The 19,794-nt window shown below is 43.8% G+C and overlaps 5 protein-coding genes across 5 annotated transcripts; 1 reads left to right on the forward strand and 4 right to left on the reverse strand.

Moving 5' to 3' along the window:
- Positions 1-7: 7 nt before the first annotated feature.
- LOC113341599 (mucin-2-like) lies at positions 8-5,317 on the reverse strand. The gene is made up of 3 exons (XM_026586420.1): positions 4,560-5,317; positions 2,933-4,488; positions 8-2,525 (listed from the first exon to the last, which is right to left on the reverse strand). The coding sequence occupies exons 1-3, from the start codon at positions 5,315-5,317 to the stop codon at positions 208-210; spliced, it is 4,632 nt and encodes a 1,543-aa protein (XP_026442205.1). The 3' UTR covers positions 8-207.
- Positions 5,318-5,445: 128 nt separating this feature from the next.
- Positions 5,446-8,294, forward strand: LOC113341600 (glycine-rich cell wall structural protein 1.8-like). Its single transcript, XM_026586421.1, has 6 exons — positions 5,446-5,456; positions 5,501-5,949; positions 6,003-6,896; positions 6,948-7,289; positions 7,338-7,601; positions 7,648-8,294. The coding sequence occupies exons 1-6, from the start codon at positions 5,446-5,448 to the stop codon at positions 8,292-8,294; spliced, it is 2,607 nt and encodes an 868-aa protein (XP_026442206.1).
- Positions 8,295-8,380: 86 nt separating this feature from the next.
- LOC113341601 (extensin-like) lies at positions 8,381-9,412 on the reverse strand (the record flags this gene model as incomplete). The annotated part of the gene is made up of 1 exon (XM_026586422.1): positions 8,381-9,412. A coding segment is annotated over exon 1 (1,011 nt), but the record flags the coding sequence as incomplete, so codon positions are not given.
- Positions 9,413-15,217: 5,805 nt separating this feature from the next.
- On the reverse strand, positions 15,218-17,133 carry LOC113341602 (protein NRT1/ PTR FAMILY 5.10-like). The gene is made up of 3 exons (XM_026586423.1): positions 16,745-17,133; positions 16,128-16,424; positions 15,218-16,019 (listed from the first exon to the last, which is right to left on the reverse strand). Exons 1-3 carry the CDS (start codon positions 17,131-17,133, stop codon positions 15,218-15,220), a joined length of 1,488 nt encoding a protein of 495 aa, XP_026442208.1.
- A 214-nt stretch (positions 17,134-17,347) lies between these two features.
- Positions 17,348-19,541, reverse strand: LOC113341549 (protein trichome birefringence-like 2). Its single transcript, XM_026586379.1, has 5 exons — positions 18,888-19,541; positions 18,624-18,795; positions 18,324-18,511; positions 18,065-18,223; positions 17,348-17,994 (listed from the first exon to the last, which is right to left on the reverse strand). The coding sequence occupies exons 1-5, from the start codon at positions 19,415-19,417 to the stop codon at positions 17,658-17,660; spliced, it is 1,386 nt and encodes a 461-aa protein (XP_026442164.1). The 5' UTR covers positions 19,418-19,541; the 3' UTR covers positions 17,348-17,657.
- Positions 19,542-19,794: the final 253 nt, after the last annotated feature.

A 19,794-nucleotide genomic window follows, 5' to 3' on the forward strand; every position in this document is an offset into this window, starting at 1 on the left:
ACTCCTTTCTAACATTGACGCACACACTCCATCTTTCTACTTACGTGACTGTTAACTGTCACCAAGTTTTTTCTTTTCGTTCACCTCTGATGCGAGCCGTAGTGGGTCAACAAAATATGAACAACAAAAACAAAAACAGAAAGTAGATAAACAAAGGATAATGTTCCCCACTAGGAATTATTTCATGCAAGTACGTACGTAGCTAAACTATGTTGGACAGGTGAATTCCGGAGGCGGGTGCTTCCCACATTCTTGGATGAGTACTTGAAGAGCGATTGGTAAGACGATGCTTACGTTGAGAACCTTGGCTTTTATAGTGGTGCAGAGACAAAGAGCTGCGTCCAAATCGGTAATTCCTTCTAGCAGTGGACAACATTTTTCTTTAGCGCTTCCCCCAACTACGATTCCAAGTACTCCGCCTAACACATCCACACATCCGCCTAATTTAATAGCGTCAACTGGGCACATCGCTTTTTCCATTGGTGCTGGTGTTATTGCTGGCGGTGTTGATGCCTGAGCTGGTGGCGGTGTTGGTGCCTGAGTTGGTGGCGGTGTTGGTGTTGGTGGTGCTGCAATTGGTGGAGCCGATTTTGGTGGTGGACTTGATTTGTCATTTGTAGGACAGTTGAATCCTGGAGGTGGGTGCTTGCCACAGTCGTTGATCAGCACTTTAAGAGCAATAGGCAAGACGATGTTAACATTTAGTACCTTGGCTTCAATGGCAGTGCAGAGACAGAGAGCCGCATCCAAATCCGCAATTCCTTGCAACAATGGACAACATTTCTCCTTCGCACTACCACCTATTCTTATCCCCACTATACCACCCAACACATCTACACAACCACCTAATTTCACAATGTCTATGGGGCATATTTCTTGACTCATTGGTGCTGGTGCTGGTGTTGGTGTTGGCGGAGCAGATTTTGGTGAAGGTGTCGGTGTTGGTATTGGCGGAGCAGAATTAGGTGAAGGTGTCGGTGTTGGTGTTGGAGGAGCAGATTTCGGAGGTGGTGTTGGTGTCGTCGGAGCAGATTTTGGAGATGGTGTAGGGGTTGGCGGTGCCGATTTTGGTGAAGGTGTTGGTGTTGGCGGAGCAGAATTTGGAGTTGGTGTTGGTGTTGGCTTAGCTGATTTTGGTGAAGGTGTTGGTGCTGGCGGAGCAGATTTTGGAGACGGTGTTGGTGTTGGTGTTGGCGGTGCTGATTTTGGTGAAGGTGTTGGTGCTGGCGGAGCAGATTTTGGAGACGGTATTGGTGTTGGTGGTGCAGATTTTGGTGATGGTGTTGGTGTTGGTGGAGCAGATTTTGGAGTTGGTGTTGGTGTTGGCGGAGCTGATTTTGGTGGTGGACTTGTAGGACAGCTGAATCCTGGAGGTGGGTGCTTCCCACAGTCGTTGATCAGCACTTTAAGAGCAATAGGCAAGACGATGTTAACATTTAATACCTTGGCTTCAATGGCGGTGCAGAGACAGAGAGCCGCATCCAAATCCGCAATCCCTTGCAACAACGGACAACATTTCTCCTTCGCACTACCACCTATGCTTATCCCCACTATACCACTCAACACATCTACACAACCACCTAATTTCACAATGTCTATTGGGCACATTTCTTGACTCATTGGTGCTGGTGTAGGTGTCGGCGGAGCAGATTTTGGAGACGGTGTTGGTGCTGGCGGAGCAGGTTTTGGTGAAGATGTCGGTGTTGGTGCTGGCGGAGCCGATTTATGAGACGGTGTTGGTGCTGGCGGTGTAGATTTTGGTGACGGCGTTAGTGTTGGCGGAGCAGATTTTGGAGACGGTGCTGGTGTTGGCGGTGCAGATCTTGGTGACGGTGTTGGTGTTGGCGGAGCAGATTTTGGAGTTGGTGTTGGCGGAGCTGATTTTGGTGAACGTGTTGGTGCTGGCGGAGCAGATTTTGGAGACGGTGTTGGTGTTGGCGATGCAGATTTTGGTGACGGTGTTGGTGTTGGCGGAGCTGATTTTGGTGAAGGTGTTGGTGTTGGCGGAGCAGATTTTGGTGACGATGTTGGTGTAGTTGGTGGCGGTGTTGGCGTCAAAGTTGGTGGAAGTGTTGGCGGAGAAGATTTTGGTGACGGTGTTGGTGTTGTTGGTGGCGTTGTTGGCGTCAGAGTTGGTGTAGGGGTTGGGGGAGCAGATTTTGGTGACGGTGTTGGTGTTGGCGGAGCAGATTTTGGTGTTGGTGCTGGTGTTGGTGGAGCAGATTTTGGAGGTGGTGTCGGTGTTGGAGGAGCATATTTTGGTGACGGTGTTGGTGTTGTTGGTGGCAGTGTTGGCGTCAGAGTTGGTGGAGGTGTTGGTGTTGGGGTTGGAGAAGCAGATTTTGGTGATGGTGTTGGTGTTGTGGTTGGCACTGTTGGCGTCGGAGTTGGTGGAAGTGTTGGTGTTGGGGTTGGCGGAGAAGATTTTGGTGACGGTGTTGGTGTTGGAGGAGCTGATTTTGGTGAAGGTGTTGGTGTTGGCGGAGCAGATTTTGGTGACGGTGTTGGTGTTGGTGTTGGTGGCACTGTTGGCGTTAGAGTTGGTGGAGGTGTTGTTGTTGGGGTTGGCGGAGCAGATTTTGGTGACGGTGTTGGTATTGTTGGCGTCAGAGTTGGTGTTGGGGTTGGTGGAGAAGATTTTGGTGACGGTGTTGGTGTTGGAGGAGATGATTTTGGGTGAAGGTGTTAATGTTGGCGGAGCAGATTTTGGTGAACGTGTTGGTGCTGGCGGAGCAGATTTTGGAGACGGTGTGTGGTGTTGGCGATGCAGATTTTGGTGACGGTGTTTGTTTGTTTTTGTGGTGTTGGCGGTAGTGATTTGGTGGGTGTTGGTGTTGGTGGAAGGAAGATTTGGTGACGAGATGTTTGTTTGTGTTGGTGGGGGGTTGGCGTCAAAGTTGGTGGAAGTGTTGGCGGAGAAGATTTTGGTGACGGTGTTGGTGTGTTGGTGGCGTTGTTGGCGTCAGAGTTGGTGTAGGGGTTGGGGGAGCAGATTTTGGTGACGGTGTTGGTGTTGGCGGAGCAGATTTTGGTGTTGGTGCTGGTGTTGGTGGAGCAGATTTTGGAGGTGGTGTCGGTGTTGGAGGAGCATATTTTGGTGACGGTGTTGGTGTTGTTGGTGGCAGTGTTGGCGTCAGAGTTGGTGGAGGTGTTGGTGTTGGGGTTGGAGAAGCAGATTTTGGTGATGGTGTTGGTGTTGTTGGTGGCACTGTTGGCGTCGGAGTTGGTGGAAGTGTTGGTGTTGGGGTTGGCGGAGAAGATTTTGGTGACGGTGTTGGTGTTGGTGTTGGAGGAGCTGATTTTGGTGAAGGTGTTGGTGTTGGCGGAGCAGATTTTGGTGACGGTGTTGGTGTTGGTGTTGGTGGCACTGTTGGCGTTAGAGTTGGTGGAGGTGTTGTTGGGGTTGGCGGAGCAGATTTTGGTGACGGTGTTGGTATTGTTGGCGTCAGAGTTGGTGTTGGGGTTGGTGGAGAAGATTTTGGTGACGGTGTTGGTGTTGGAGGAGATGATTTTGGTGAAGGTGTTAATGTTGGCGGAGCAGATTTTGGAGGCAGTGTCGGTGTTGGAGCAGCAGATTTTGGTGAGGGTGTTGGTGTTGTTGGTGGAAGTGTTGGCGTCAGAGTTGGTGGAGGTGTTGGTGTAGGGGTTGGGGGAGCAGATTTTGGTGAAGGTGTTGGTGTTGGCGGAGCAGATTTTGGTGTTGGTGCTGGTGTTGGCGGAGTAGATTTTGGAGGTGGTGTCGGTGTTGGAGGAGCAGATTTTGGTGACGGTGTTGGTGTTGTTGGTGGCAGTGTTGGCGTCAGAGTTGGTGGAGGAGTTGGTGTTGGGGTTGGAGAAGCAGATTTTGGTGACGGTGTTGGTGTTGTTGGTGACAGTGTTGGCGTCGGAGTTGGTGGAAGTGTTGGTGTTGGGGTTGGCGGAGAAGATTTTGGTGACGGTGTTGGTGTTGGAGGAGCTGATTTTGGTGAAGGTGTTGGTGTTGGCGGAGCAGATTTTGGTGACGGTGTTGGTGTTGGTGGCACTGTTGGCGTTAGAGTTGGTGGAGGTGTTGTTGTTGGGGTTGGCGGAGCAGATTTTGGTGACGGTGTTGGTATTGTTGGTGGAAATGTTGGCGTCAGAGTTGGTGTTGGGGTTGGCGGAGAAGATTTTGGTGACGGTGTTGGTGTTGGAGGAGCTGATTTTGGTGAAGGTGTTAATGTTGGCGGAGCAGATTTTGGAGGTAGTGTCGGTGTTGGAGCAGCAGATTTTGGTGACGGTGTTGGTGTTGTTGGTGGTAGTGCTGGCGTCAGAGTTGGTGGAGGTGTTGGTGTTGGCGGAGCCGATTTTGGTGACGGTGTTGGTGTTATTGGTGGCATTGTTGGCGTGAGAGTTGGTGGAGGTGTTGGTGTTGGGGTTGGAGGAGAAGATTTTGGTGACGGTACCGGTGTTGGAGGAGCAGATTTGGTGAAGGTGTTGGTGTTGGCGGAGCAGATTTTGGTGTCGGTGTTGCTGTTGGCGGAGCAGATTTTGGTGTCGGTGTTGGAGGTGGTGTCGGTGTTGGCGGAGCAGATTTTGGTGACGGTGTTGGTGTTGTTGGTGGCGTTGTTGGCGTTAGAGTTGGTGGAGGTGTTGGTGTTGGGGTTGGGGGAGAAGATTTTGGCGACGGTGTTGGTGTTGGCGGAGCAGATTTTGGTGTTGGTGCTGGTGTTGGCGGAGCAGATTTTGGAGGTGGTGTCGGTGTTGTAGGAGCAGATTTTGGTGACGGTGTTGGTGATATCGGTGGTAGTGTTGGCGTCAGAGTTGGTGGAGGTGTTGGTGTTGGGGTTGGAGGAGCCGATTTTGGTGACGGTGTTGGTGTTGGAGGAGAAGATTTTTGTGAAGGTGTTGGTGTTGGCGGAGCAGATTTTGGTGTCGGTGTTGCTGTTGGCGGAGCAGATTTTGGTGTCGGTGTTGGAGGTTGTGTCGGTGTTGGCGGAGAAGATTTTGGTGACGGTGTTGGTGTTGTTGGTGGCGTTGGAGTTGGTGGAGGTGTTGGTGTTGGGGTTGGGGGAGCAGATTTTGGTGACGGTGTTGGTGTTGGCGGAGCAGATTTTGGTGTTGTTACTGGTGTTGGCGAAGCAGATTTTGGAGGTGGTGTCGGTGTTGGAGGTGCAGATTTTGGTGACGGTGTTGGTGTAGTTGGTGGCAGTGTTGGCGTCAGAGTTAGTGGAGGTGTTGGGGTTGGCGGAGCAGATTTTGGTGACGATGTTGGTGTTGTTGGTGGCACTGTTGGCGTCAGAGTTGGTGGAGGTGTTGGTGTTGGGGTTGGCGGAGAAGATTTTGGTGGCGGTGTAGGCATTGGAGGAGCAGATTTTGGTGAAGGTGTTGGTGTTGGCGGGGCAGATTTTGGTGTTGGTGTTACTGTTGGAGGGGCAGATTTTGGTGTCGGTGTTGGCTTTGGTGGAGCAGATTTTGGAGGTGGTGTCGATGTTGGAGGAGCATATTTTGGTGATGGTATTGGTGATGGTGTTGTTGGTGGCAGTTTTGGCGTCAGAGTTGGTGGAGGTGTTGGTGTTGGGGTTGGGGTTGGCGGAGCAGATTTTGGTGACGCTGTTGGTGGTGCTGTTGGTATCAGAGTTGGTGGAGGTGTTGGTGTTGGGGTTGGGGGAGAAGATTTTGGTGACAGTATAGGCATTGGTGGAGCTGATTTTGGTGAAGGTGTTGGTGTTGGCGGAGCAGATTTTGGTGTCGGTGTTACTGTTGGCGGAGCAGATTTTGGAGGTGGTGTCGGTGTTGCAGGAGCAGATTTAGGCGATGGTGTTGGTGTTGTTGGTGGAAGTATTGGCGTCAGAGTTGGTGGAGGTGTTGGTGTTGGGGTTGGGGTTGGCGGAGCAGATTTTGGTGACACTGTTGGTGTTGTTGGTGGTGCTGTTGGTGTCAGAGTTGGTGGAGGTTTTGGTGTTGGGGTTGGGGGAGAAGATTTTGGTGACGGTATAGGCATTGGAGGAGCTGATTTGGTGAAGGTGTTGGTGTTGGCGGAGCAGATTTTGGTGTCGGTGTTACTGTTGGCGGAGCAGATTTTGGAGGTGGTGTCGGTGTTGCAGGAGCATATTTAGGTGATGGTGTTGGTGTTGTTGGTGGAAGTATTGGCGTCAGAGTTGGTGGAGGTGTTGGTGTTGGGGTTGGGGTTGGAGGAGCAGATTTTGGTGACGCTGTTGGTGTTGGCGGAGCAGATTTAGGTGTTGGCGGAACAGATTTTGGAGGTGTTGTCGGTGCTGGAGGAGAAGATTTTGGTGACGGTGTTGGTGGCACTGTTGGCGTCAGAGTTGGTGGAGGTGTTGGTGCTGGGGTTGGCGGAGAATATTTTGGTGACGGTGTTGGTATTGGTGTTGGAGGAGCAGTTTTTGGTGAAGGTGTTGGTATTGGCGGAGTAGATTTTGGAGGTAGTGTCGGTGTTGGAGGAGAAGATTTTGGTGACGGTGTTGGTGTTTTTGGTGGCAGTGTTGGCGTCAAAGTTGGTGGAGGTGTTGGTGTTGGGGTTGGTGGAGCAGTTTTTGGTGACGGTGTTGGTGTTGTTGGTGGCACTGTTGGGGTCGGAGTTGGTGGAGGTGTTGGGGTTGGCGGAGAAGATTTTGGTGACGGTGTTGGTGTTGGTGTTGGAGGAGCAGATTTTGGTGAAGGTGTCGGTGTTGGCGGAGCAGATTTTGGTGTCGGTGTTGGTTTTGGTGGAGCAGATTTTGGAGGTGGTGTTGGTGTTGGAGAAGCAGATTTTGGAGGCGGTGTTGTTGTTGGAGGTACAGATTTTGGAGGCGATGCAGGTGTTGGTGTTGGTGGAGCAGATTTTGGTGAAGGTGTTGATGTTGGCGGAGTAGATTTTGGAGGTAGTGCCGGTGTTGGAGGAGAAGATTTTGGTGATGGTGTTGGTGTTTTTGGTGGCAGTGTTGGCGTCGGAGTTGGTTGAGGTGTTAGTGTTGGGGTTGGCGGAGCAGACTTTGGCGACGGTGTTGGCGTTGTTGGCGGCACTGTTGGGGTCATAGTTGGTGGAGGTGTTGGCGGAGAAGATTTTGGTGAAGGTGTTGATGTTGGAGGAGAAGATTTTGGTGACGGTGTTGGTATTGGAGGAGAAGATTTTGGTGTTGGTGTTGGTGGTGCATATTTTGGACTTGGTGTTGGTGTTGGAGGAGCAAATTTTGGAGGCGGTGTTGGTGTTAGAGGTACAAATTTTGGAGGCGGTGCAGGTGTTGGTGTTGGTGGAGCAGATTTTGGAGTTGATGCTGGAGGAGCAGATTTTGGAGAAGTTGTTGGTGTTGGCGGTGCAGATTTTGGTGATGGTATTGGCGGTGCAAATTTTTGAGGTGGTGTTGGTGTTGGCGGAGCAGATTTAGGAGGTGGTGTTGGTGTTGGCGGTGCAGATTTTGGAGGCGGTGCAGGTGTTGGTGTTGGCGGAGCAGATTTTGGTGTTGGTGCTGGTGGAGCAGATTTTGGAGAGGGTGTTGGCGGTGCAGATTTTGGTGACGGAGTTGGCGGAGCATATTTTGGAGGTGGCATTGGTGTTGGCGGTGCAGATTTTAGAGGCGGTGCAGGTGTTGGTGTTGGTGGAGCAGATTTTGGTGTTGGTGTTGGTGGAGTAGATTTTGGAGACGGTGTTGGTATTGGCGGTGCATTTTGGTGACGGTGTTGGTGGAGCAGAATTTGGAGGTGGTGTTGCTGTTGGCGGAGCAGATTTTGGTGACAGTGTTGGTGTTGGCGGAGCCGATTTTGGTGACGGTGTTGGTGATGTTGGTGGCGGTGTTGGTGTTGGGGGAGCAGATTTTGGAGGTGGTGTTGGTGTTGGCGGTGCAGTTTTTGGAGGGAATGTTGGTATTGGCGGAGCATATTTTGGTGAAGGTGTTGGTATTGGTGGAGAAGATTTTGGAGTCGGTGTTGGTATTGTCGGAGCAGATTTTGGTGTCGGTGTTGGTGTTGGTGTTGGTGGAGCAGATTTTGGTGATGGTATTGGTGTTGTTGGTGATGGTATTGGCATCAAAGTTGGTGGAGGAGTTGGTGTTGGTGGAGCATATTTTGGTGGTGGTGTTGGTGTGAGGGTTGGTGGAGTAGATTTAGGAGGCGCTGGTGTTGGAGTAATTGGTGGTGTTGGTTTCGGAGTTGGTGGTGGCGTTAGTGTTGGTGGTGTTGATGGTGGCAGTGTTGGTGTCGGTGGAGGTGCTATTGTTGGCGGTACTGGTGTTGGTGTTGTTATTGGTGGGGTTGGTGTTGGAGTTGGTGGAGCAGATTTCGGTGTTAGTGCTGGCGGTGGAGCAGATTTCGGTGTTAGTGCTGGCAGTGGTGGTGGTTGAGTTGGTGGTGGGGTTGCTGGTGGTGGTATTAGTGCCGGCGGTGTTAGTGTTGGAGTTGGTGGTGGTTGAGTTGGTGGCGGTGTTAGTGATGGTGTTGGTGTTGGAGGTTGTGGTGGGGTTGTTGTCGGCGGTGTTGGTGTTACAATAGGTGGTGGTGTTTTTGTCGGCGGTGTTGGTGTGGGAATTGTTGGCGGTGTCGGCAATGTTGGGGTTGGTGTTGATGGTGGTGGTGTTAGCTTTGGTGGCGTTAGTGTTGGGGGTGGTTTTGGTGTCAGTGATGATGGAGGTGGTGTTGGTTTAGGTATAGGATACTTTGGTGGTGCCACTGGTTTTGTTGTAGGAGATTTTGGTGGTGTTGGTTTCGGTGTAGGAGCTTTTGGTGGTGCTGGAACTTTTGGTGGTGTTGGTATAGGTGTAGGAGATTTTGGCGGTGGTATTGGTTTCGGGGCGGGAGATGTAGGTGGTGGACATGGTTTTACAATCGGGGGAGATGGCGGTCGCTCAGCAATGGGGGGAGTAGGCTTTTTTTTCGGTGGTTTGGTAGCTGGAGACCTCTTTGGTGGTTTGACAGTAGGAGCCTTCTTTGGTGGCTTCACAGTTTTTGGTTTCTTTCGTGGGGGTATTGGTGGGGGTTTAGCATGTGGAGGCTTAACATGCGGTGGTTTCTTAGTTGGAGTCTTCTTCGGTGGTGGTTTTACAGTTGGAGTCTTTTTCGGTGGTTTGGCAGTAGGAGTCTTCTTTGGTGGCTTCACAGTTGGTGGTTTCTTTCGTGGGGGTGTTGTTGGTGGTTTAGCATGTGGAGGCTTGACATGTGGTGGTTTGACAGTTGGAGCCTTCTTTGGTGGCTTCTTTCGTGGGGGTATTGGTGGGGGTTTAACATGCGGAGGCTTAACAGGTGGTGGTTTAACTGTGGGTGATTTTGGTACATGTGCATTTGGAGGAGGAGGAGAAGGAACTTGGGGATGGCGTTTAGGAGGGAGTTTAGGCAGTTTAGGAGGAGGAGTTGGAGTTTCACAAGTTGGACAAGCAACTGAAGTGGTAAGTAGAACTCCCAAATTCAAAAGAAGAATAAAGACAGTGCTGAGAATGAACTTCATACCTCTACAAGTCTAGTGAAGAGGATAGGCAGAAGTTTTATTCAATTCATTTCTAGATAGGCCTACTTATAGTAAGTAATGTACTGAGAGAGTGAGATATAGTTTTACAAGTAAATTCGGTACGTAGTAGTTTTGGTACTAGTAGGATAATACATAAAATTTCAGCCACAACAGTTGAGATCTCACCAGCGTTTTTGTGATCCCTGCTTTATGAATCATGATGGGCAGTTAATGTCAAACCTTACCCTTTATCTTTTAGGTCTGTAGCAGCAACTTGTCTTAATATTTTGGATTCACTCGGAAAGTTTCACCGCATCAAATAATTTTTGGGTCTACACTTCAAAGCAAACAGTTATTCATTCTTTTTCATACAGGTTTGTATTATTGTGTGTTCCTGCTTGATGCGTCGCGTTCATACATTTTGCAGGCATCCAACCAAAACGTTCTCATGCTGCCACACAATGGCACAAAATCTATGAGGTCTGTAACTTAATTTGTATACATACCGACATACTTATTTCCAAAAAAAAAATACCGACATACCATTACAAAATCATTTTTGTACAATGACAGATTTTCAATACAAAAAATCATTTTTTTTTGTAATTTTGCATCTTGTAATAGAATAGATTAAGATGTTATCATTCAATGAAACTGGATCGATGTAGACTTGTGGCCTTGCGGTCCTTGGAAATTTGTAGTTTTTCTTGTAGTTTTTGTTAGAAAAGCCAATCACTGGTGATCTTTTCTTCCCTTCAGCATGTGCAAATCTACAAGAGGTCCTGAGAAAAACAATAAAGGAAGTGACCCATGTAAGTCACGTCGCTCCAACTTTAACTATACCAATTGCAAATTTACGGAGCATGATACTTTTTCAGCCTGCAACTCGAACTGGATTATGCACGTTAGCACGTTCCACTGAACAGTGCATAGTAATATAACGGTCTATAGTTATTTTTATTTATTTGATAGTCTGTAGTGCGTGATTTATGTTTTTTTTTTCTTTTGATCGGTAAAGAATGTGGTGCTGGCGAGTTTTAAACTCAGGTCACTAGTATTATCATCCAGTGATTTTACCACTGTACTACAGTGGCATCAGTGTGTAATTCATGTTGTTTCTTTCGTCCCACAAAAAATGATACTTAGGAGAACTCAAGAACGGGCGTTAATTGAGTTTAGCAAATGACAATATCCAACTTAGTTAAAAACTTAACCAGGGACGTTTCCTCAACATCTTAACTTCATTTCTATACCATATGTATGCACTGACATGTTTGTTAGTTATCTCAGATATTCTAAAATGCACAAAACCCACTATGTCAACATTTCAGTTCATCTTTACTTGCAAGGATGGCGAATCTTGCAACAGACTCGATGGTTCCTGTGAACTACTATAGATGCGTGACATGCGGCGATGAGGTAGCAAGGAGTGTCATTATTTGCAAGTAATCATTTCTTTGACACTCTTGCGGTCACCTGCCAAAAATATCAGTAATTTCTTTAGAGAAAATGCCCAAGCAATTAGGGCAATACACAGTACTCTTCATCTGGCTCCGTGGTTCATATTTTGGGTTACACCTGTAGCAAACAGCCATCTAATCTTTTTCATACAGTTTTGTATTGATCGATCCTGCTTATTCCGTCGCGTTCATATATTTGCTGGCATCGGAACGTTCCCACCCTGCCACACAATGGTACAAAGATTTTGAGGTACAGATACCGACATGGCAACATACTAATTTCCAGGAAAAAGAATACCCACATTACAAAATCATTCCGTACGATGTTAAAGATTTTCAATACAAAAAATAAATTAAAATGAATTTGTTATTTAGAATCTCGTAATAAAATGGATTAAGACATTATGATTCAATGAGACTGGACCGATACATTGGGGTCTTTGGGAATTTGTAGTTTCTGTTGTAGTTTTTGTTAGAAAATGCAATCACCTCGATCGAGATCTTGTTTTCCCTTCAGCATGTGCAAGGTGAAATACCAAAATGTGAGATCCTAAGAAAAAATAAAAAAGGAAACAGAAAAATTTGGTTCTTGCTTCCTTATGCTATCATCCCGACCATTTGGAAGGAAAGGAACTCGAGAATCTTTAGAGGTACGGTCTATTTCTAGAGACACAGTTTTTATGGGGATGTTGTGGTTTCATAATGTTGTAATTTGTAAGTGCCATGTGATGGTTTGGATTGATTTTCTATTATGAATTTGAACTTTTTGTCACGCTTATCAGTGGTTCATGTTATTTCCATCCGTCTTACAAAAAATGTTGTGCGAAAACCCAGAAGAAAAATAAACACAAAATTGGTTAAAAAGACCAAAAGTAATAGTTTTCGGGTGAAAAAGACATCTAGATTTTTGTTAAGGATCGAGCAAGAGAGAGGAGAGTATAAACGCGGAAGCATTAAACATCTACATTGATAATAATTCGGTGTATCTTTCTCATTAATTCTCTAGCTATTTATACAATCACAAGACTTGGCTCTCAAGGCACAAGACATTGTTCTCAAGATAATTCATTCCTAATATAACTCTCACAACTTAAATATGTATATCTCCTAAATATGGACTTTCCTATATTATTTCCTAATACCCTCCCTCAAGATGGAGCATGTAGATCACGAATGCCCATCTTGGACAAAAGAAATTTAACTTCAGTTTTCTTCTTTTTTTTTTTCAACACTTTTCTGAAAAAAATCTTCAGATCGTAGTTTAAGGACGTTTCGGTCCCCTTCGTAGTTTAAGGACATTTCGGTCCCATCTTCTTAGTTTAAGGACATTACGGTCCTCTTCGTAGTTTAAGGACGTTTCGGTCCCCTTCGTAGTTTAAGGACATTTCGGTCCTCTTCGTAGTTTAAAGACATTACGGTCCCCTTCGGAAGTTTAGGGACATTTCGGTCCTCTTCGTAGTTTAAGGACATTACGGTCCCCTTCGGAAGTCTAGGGACATTGCGGTCCTCTTCGTAGTTTAGGGACATTTCGGTCCTCTCTTCGTAGTTTAAGGACATTGCGGTCCCCTTCGTAGTTTAAGGACATTACGGTCCCATTTTCGTAGTTTTTGGACATTACGGTCCCATTGGTAGTTTTAGAACATACAGGTTCCATCATAGTTTTAGGACATCTCGGTCCCCTTCATAGTTTTAGGACATCTCGGTCCCATCTTCATAGTTTTAGGACATCTCGGTCCCCTTCGTAGTTTAAGGACGTTTCGGTCCCCTTCGTTTCTTCGGTAGAATACTTCTTGTACTCTTGGTTTCTTGGTTTCTTCGATAGAATACTTTGTGTACTCTCTCGACAACTCATAGGATTTTAACCTACTATTGTTGTTCTTTTCTCATCACCTCTTGGTGATTGTTTTTTTTTTTCTTTCTTCTTTTTTTTTTCTTCACAATATGAATGTTGTTTCTTCTTCTCTTGTTCCAGTCACGCTTTTGTTGCGAAACCTTCACACTTTTTTTTTTTTTAAGATTCTCTCACAATCTTTCTCTTGTTACGCTTCTGCCACAAGCAATAACTAACACAAAGTCTGTCACACTTTGTAAGTTTTCCAAGTTTCTCTCACAAACTCTTCAACTACACTTCACTTCTTCCAACATGTTTAACAGCTTTCTGCAATACCTCTGACATAAACTGTCACACTTCTCTGTTATAAACCTTTTGTTCACGCCCACTGTCACAACCGTGACACTTTCTTCTGTTATGCTTCTGTAACTATTCTTCAACTTCCTTCACCATTAACGCCAGCAATCCATCGTTCAATCCAAATTTCATAGTACCCTTGAAAGCTAATCTCTTTAACTTGTTTTATCTGCAACCTCCAGCTCACGATCAACCCATCACCAACAGTCGTGATCTCTGTCAATTTCTTCCCGGCAAAACTCTGTCAACGATCTTCACAGTTAACCACCACATCCATCACTGGCTCCGGAATCTCTGCTTCTTCAACATCGTTCTTTCAACAGTCACCAATCATCATCATCGTCCATGTCAGCAGCATTCCATTATTCGGTCATCCATCAGTAAACAGTGCCCGTAACCATCATCACCTTCTAGCCATCTCTTCATTCTTGTTGCTTTCGCAATTCTCTCAAAACCCCTTTGTAAACATTACACGAACCCAAGTAGTTACCACTTGTCAATTGTAGAAACATGTTAACTTTGGGACTACGTTCTCCTGCGTTTTAACTTTTTCAGTAACCGAGCTTCCTTGTTATCTTGTACAAACAACCAAACACACCATAACCTCAACCATCGATTTGATATTAACAGTCATAACCACCTCATCATTCTCTTCCCTGATTTTTCTCGTGTCCACCACAACATGATATCTTCTCAAACCCTTGTCTCAAGCTTCGGAGAACACAAGTTAAATCCATTGCAACAAGTCACGATTTTTTTTACTAACCTTTCCTTCTTCTGTATTGATTTCGAACTAACAAATTTGATTTTAGTTCAACAGCCATTAAACCATGACTACAGCAGCAATGTAATCCTTCGTTCATCACCTCAAACGACACAGCTAACTCATCTCAGTTTTCTTCTTATATCAACAGCAATCACCACCTTCCATCAAAGGAATTCAATGGCGTCAAGCTATTTTCAGTTCCTCATTCATCATCTTGAGACTGAGATTCATCTCCTTAAGCTCATACCAATCTTATGTCGTCTGTTTTCTTCAATACTGGCTACGAAACATGGCAGTAACTACCACAATAGTATACCATCATCTCTGCCTGCATCTTCTTCTTTATATTTTCTTCGAACCCTAACCAAACTGGAATTCATATTCTAATTACGGTATCCATCACCTTCCTTCATGACAACATCTGCCTTCCTCTGAAAAACCAGCAACACGGCTTAACAAACCTTCAAACCCTCTTCTTTTCTTCTTCATGCAAACAGCAACCAAACAACGATTTTTTTTTTTGATAACCCTAAAACGAAAAACAATAGAACTTCTATATCTCTTTCTCCTTCTCCTCTCTCTTCCTCTCATCTTGCTCTGATACCATGTTAAGGATCGAGCAAGAGAGAGGAGAGTATAAACGCGGAAGCATTAAACATCTATATTGATAATAATTCGGTGTATCTTTCTCATTAATTCTCTAGCTATTTATACAATCACAAGACTTGGCTCTCAACGCACAAGACTTGGTTCTCAAGATAATTATTCCTAATATAACTCTCACAACTTAAATATGTATATCTCCTAAATATGGACTTTCCTATATTATTTCCTAATAATTTTGATATTGTTTAAATGGACAAAAATGTTAAAATAGCCATGATATAAATAGTTTTATCCTACCCATTTTCAAATATTTTTTCTTATTTTTAATTTACATCAGGATGCATCCAGTTTCATCCTCGCTATTTTTTAAGTTTAAGCCAGAATGAATTCAGTTTCATCCTTGCTATTTTTTGTTTGTCCATTTCACACGTAATAATTTTTACTCGTCCATTTGAACCATGTTTTATAAATATTTGGACAAATGACCCATTTTTCGAAAAATAAATCTCATTGGTTGTTATGTTTTTATTTTCTTTTGTCTCTTCAAAAACGATTAATTTAATTTCCCATTTCTTAGTCCGGAGGAAAATAATATAAGAAACTACCATGCATGAAGATCCAGGAAGTTGAGTTTACGTAAATTCTTTATATCCAGCCTAGTTAACACCATTAGTGCAATGAAAAAAACAGAAAATAAGTTGGCAAAAAAGAAAAGAAAAGACAAATAAATATTGTTATATCAGGTGTATCGTTACAATATGAATGAATGCCCCTTTCTTTTTCCTTAACTAACTTTTTTTCCCCCCTTAACTAACATATTCAACTGAAGTTCCTGTTTTATAAATGTAAATCTTTGAAGCATAAATGTAGGCAACTAAGTTTACGGCGCCAAGTCCAGATAGAAGCCAGTAAAAGTAATCGAGATGCGCTCGATTAAGATTCTCAGAAAACCAACTAGATTGACTACTGGCATTGGTTAACTTCTCAATAGCAAAGACGACAAACCCGCTGAGAAGCTCACCTACACCAAGAGCACTTAAAAAGAGAAACTTATCCAAGTTCTTTAATCTATCTGGCAATTGATCACGGAAGAAATTTCGCATACCTAACACGGTAAAATCTTCAGCAACACCAATCAAGATATACTGAGGAGCCAACCACCAAATGCTCATAGGAATCGTCTCATGGGGCATATCAATCAATCCGGAATCAAAAGCAATTCGAAGTCTTTTCCTCTCAACTATAGCTGCTACCATCATGGAGACAATAGAAAGAACCAAGCCAATACACATCCGCTGAAGTATTGTTATGCCATTGGGTTTGCCTGTGAAATGTTGAGCTAAAGGAACCACAAACCGATCATAAATGGGAATAAAGAGAACCACAGAGAAAGAATAAATGGTTATCATTGATGCTGCTGGTATCTCGAAGCTTGATACTGATCTCATCATGGTGCTCCCTTGCTTAGTGAAGAAGGTCAAGGGTTGAGCACTCACTACTCCATACATCAATAATGTAATCCATAACGGAACCAAACTTAGAACTTCCCTTGCATCTTCGACCTGGTCAGTGGATATATCGTCTGCCAGCAACGCTTTGTCCAAGAACCTAAGCAGTTTAACACGATAAAAACTATCAGAGATGCGAACGGACATATATATTACATAGACGAAAAATGGCATGGAATCTATGTATAGTCAATGAAATGTTTCTTACCTGAGCTGATGAGCACCACCACGGATCTCATCATTGGACAATAGCATTTCATCCACTGCTTGGGTAGTCTCTGCGGATGGTATACTTCTCCAATTTTTAGCCGCAGCCATATAAACTTTGAGTACTCTTGACAGAGGATTTTGTTTGTCCTCCTCTACCGGACTAAAACGGTAAAGATAGGTTCCCCTCGTAAAGATAACTGATGCTACTACCATTGAAGCCAATGAAAGACCAAACCCAACACCCCAACTCCAATTTTCTTGAATGAAGATAAATATCAAGCGAAAAATTGTAGAACTAACATATAACACAAAACACCTCAAAATGAAAAATGAGCTTTTGGATTCTGGGTATTCTTTAGCTAATTGATCTATCCCGAAAGCTTGTGCACAAGACTTAAATCCGGCCATTCCAATTACTATGAGATACAATGAAAAGTAAAAGATGATGACTGGGAAACTCTTGAAAATGCATGAGATATTGTTCAATATGTTGTTATGTATTTCAGGTGCACATATTTGAGGAAGCACAGCAGATATAGTTAACAATCCAAATCCCTGAATGCATCATAAAAGGGTTATGCATCAACAGTTTGCAAATAGCAACAGAAAGCTTACACTGGATATTCATAGAGAGAGATGTTTACCACCAGGTAGATGAAAGAAGAGATTTTGATGGTCCGAAATCGACCGAGATAAGTGTCAGCAACAAAAGCACCAACAAGAGGAAGCACCCAAACAACAGCAGACCATACATTGATGTTGATTGCAGATGTAGCGGTAGATTGATGGAGAGGGCCTGTTAGGTATGTCATCAAGTTTGAAGCAACTCCATAGATAGCTATTGTTTCTAACGTCTCAGCTGCAAGTATGAACTTTGCAGGTCTCCACCCACCAACTATACGCATATAACTCCCACCTCCGAATTCTATATTACTCCGACCATGACTTAGAAGAAATTTGTATCGTTGATCGTAATCCATTACACCGGGACCAGATTTCCCCATCTCTCTATATCTGTTGCTCTATCTTGTTCTCTCTCTTTTTGTAACATTGAAAATTTGACGGTTCCAACTCAATTCTTAATCAATAGAACTTTGTGTATGAAAATGTACAACTGAGTCATTGACATGTCTGCAGCAAAATTGACTTTCTCAAGGTTCGTTTGAGTTTAGTTTTATGTGGAGTAACACCAGGAATTAACACAACTTAATCTGTGTCTTATTCAACTGTCATAATTTATTTATCATAGTTCAAAGTCATCAAAAATTGTAATGCTGGAATAGGACCGAGCATTCAGAGATACAGTCAAATGCATTAGTCGACAATTTCCTCGTGACACTTTTATTGAGCTTCTGAAATCTTGTGGAGAAACTCAAATGAAATAATAGTTGTAACAAAGCTGCCACTAGCATAACCTAAGTGTAGGTATGACTCTTTTGGTAGGTAGCTCTTCTACCTAAGTGTTTCAAGTTATTTCCCTGTCTTTTCGTTTCTACTGCAGTGAATAATAATTATAAGTTTTTTACATTTAGGTTCCGAAAGATCCTTTACCAGCCTTCAAAAGAGTAGCATACAACAACTCATTCCATGTATCAGGTACACCTGGTAAGCACCAATGACTGCAATCCTGAATAGCTATTTTTCTCTCTTGAGCAGTGTAATTTTTTCCATACACGGAAGGGTGTGCATCGGCTCGATAATATGTAACCTTACTGATGTTCATATACAAAACATGAGTCTTCATTTTTCGAAGAGTGTTTTCGAGTATTTCCCATTGAATTGGGGATGGCTTTACATATGTTTCATTACTCGGGATCGGATCCGTTTCTAGGTTGCATCCTCCACCTGTGTTCCATTTCCCTCCCCTGCATATAATGAATGATTAATTAAGCTGGCATAGAAATGTTAAGAGAAAACAAGTGTAGCACAACTTACGCGAAATGGGTTAGAGAAAATCCTCTGAATACAACTTGAGTTTTATCAAAATCAATGTTCCTGTCGATCCATTTTCTCCAAGTAGTAAGGGCTTTCTTGAATGCTTTATTTATATCCAGCTTTGGGTACAAGTAATTGCCTTCTTGGAAGAAGTTAATTCTGCAATTCAAAATTAGTAGTTTATGAGGCATATATGCATCACCGGCAACAAATACAAGCAGATTATGAAGTAAATTTTAGGTGTGTCAAAGTTACATACCCTCTATGAGTTTTCCCACCATCCCACCAATGCCATGAATCAAAAACTATTATGTCAGCGTCTCGATATCCAGATGCTGATGCCTCGTCAATCAAGTCCAGCCTTAGAGTCTCATTTTCTGGTGTATGCACCCCAAGATGGTTTACCAGAAATGCAGTCCACACAAATGCTACGGTACAATCGTAATCCTAGAAGTAAATTAAGATTGAACTTTCATTTGCATCCACAAATGAAAGATCAAAATTACATACAAAAAGGGGGAGTATATATCAACACGAAAGTAAATTAAACTAGACTTACCTTGTATACTGTAGTGAAATCTCCTCTACTTCTCACAATTCTGCTCTTGTCAGGAATTACATTCCAAAGTATGCACACCATAGATATGTACATATTCCTATTCAAGGAATCCCCTGCAAAAACCAATTTTTTCCCTCTCAATCTCTCTAGGAAATCGGTTGCGTTGAGGAAGCTGCAAAAAGTACTTAAAATTACCAATCGTGTTTAAAGTCCACCAAATTTCAGTATTATGATCGAAAATGGGAAAGAGCACAAATGGAATACCTGGGTATATTGTTATTGCACCCTGCATTTTTTGGGTCAGATTGCCACTGCCACTGCCATTTCAAGTACTCATTATCCGGTCTCCCGTTATGGTGACAATCAAAGGATCGTTCAGTTTCCAGGTAAGGACATTCACCAGGAGGATAATACTGTTTTGTATCATTGGCCATTACCCATTCCCCCTCAAAAATATCACAATCACCGCCGGCACCAATAGAAGAATCAAGTACATCTCCTGCATCCCCTTGCTTCTGATCATACAATTTTGTACTAGAGGTTGGAACAACACTGACTTGTGGAACCACCGATTTTCCGGTGAGATCATTATGAACAACAACACTTGAGTTACTAATTATAAGTGTAGAAAAAATAGATGGGAAGATGATGCTAACAAGTGTAAGAACAAGTAAGACGAAACTAGAACCAAGAAATATTGACGTTAATAACCCTTTTCTCTGCTTTGAACCATGATGGTACGACGATATCCCTGATAATTTACATACCGTCTCCCAAATACTAAGCTTCTTCATCACAATCTTTTTTCCTAATGACTTTGCAATCAAATTTTCCTGTATTAGATTAGCTCTTACTTTGATATTAATTTTTCCTCGTAACTTGTAACCATGGTACAGAGATAATTAAGAAGCTACTAAGGAAAACTTCCACGTCGTACCTTATCTATGTGCCCGATGCATAAGGTACGTACATTCATTGAATAACATAACAAAAAAGAATTATTTTACGCGGACAAAATTTCAAGATTCAAATCTACATAAAGGCCCCAGGCGGCCAGGCCTACTCCAAAACAAACACTGACATCTGTAAATTGTCGCAAAATTCTTTATCCTTGAATAAAATATAAATGTTGAAAATCATTCAGGATCGACGTTCATTGATTCATTTTAAA

This window comes from Papaver somniferum, unplaced genomic scaffold (assembly GCF_003573695.1).
Source record: "Papaver somniferum cultivar HN1 unplaced genomic scaffold, ASM357369v1 unplaced-scaffold_3, whole genome shotgun sequence".
Taxonomy (NCBI): domain Eukaryota; kingdom Viridiplantae; phylum Streptophyta; class Magnoliopsida; order Ranunculales; family Papaveraceae; genus Papaver; species Papaver somniferum.

What these genes read in the sequence shown, in the direction of transcription:
- LOC113341599 (XM_026586420.1), bottom strand. Translation starts at nt 5,317, where the DNA reads ATGCCTACACCGCCACCAAAATCTTCTCCGCCAACCCCAACACCAACA. An exon ending in CCACCAACAACACCAACACC is followed by an intron (nt 4,489 to 4,559) that starts GTCACCAAAATC and finishes CTCCGCCAACAG; the next exon opens with CAACACCGACACCAAAATCT. An exon ending in GCCACCAACACACCAACACC is followed by an intron (nt 2,526 to 2,932) that starts GTCACCAAAATC and finishes TAACGCCAACAG; the next exon opens with TGCCACCAACACCAACACCA.
- LOC113341600 (XM_026586421.1), top strand. An exon ending in GGGAGAAGATTTTGGTGACG is followed by an intron (nt 5,950 to 6,002) that starts GTATAGGCATTG and finishes TTGGCGGAGCAG; the next exon opens with ATTTTGGTGTCGGTGTTACT. An exon ending in CGGTGCAGATTTTGGTGATG is followed by an intron (nt 7,290 to 7,337) that starts GTATTGGCGGTG and finishes TTGGCGGAGCAG; the next exon opens with ATTTAGGAGGTGGTGTTGGT.
- LOC113341602 (XM_026586423.1), bottom strand. Translation starts at nt 17,133, where the DNA reads ATGGGGAAATCTGGTCCCGGTGTAATGGATTACGATCAACGATACAAA. An exon ending in TCTCTCTATGAATATCCAGT is followed by an intron (nt 16,425 to 16,744) that starts GTAAGCTTTCTG and finishes GTTATATGTTAG; the next exon opens with TTCTACAATTTTTCGCTTGA. An exon ending in GGTGGTGCTCATCAGCTCAG is followed by an intron (nt 16,020 to 16,127) that starts GTAAGAAACATT and finishes TAAACTGCTTAG; the next exon opens with GTTCTTGGACAAAGCGTTGC.
- LOC113341549 (XM_026586379.1), bottom strand. Translation starts at nt 19,417, where the DNA reads ATGAAGAAGCTTAGTATTTGGGAGACGGTATGTAAATTATCAGGGATA. An exon ending in TGCAATAACAATATACCCAG is followed by an intron (nt 18,796 to 18,887) that starts GTATTCCATTTG and finishes TACTTTTTGCAG; the next exon opens with CTTCCTCAACGCAACCGATT. An exon ending in ATTTCACTACAGTATACAAG is followed by an intron (nt 18,512 to 18,623) that starts GTAAGTCTAGTT and finishes ATTTACTTCTAG; the next exon opens with GATTACGATTGTACCGTAGC.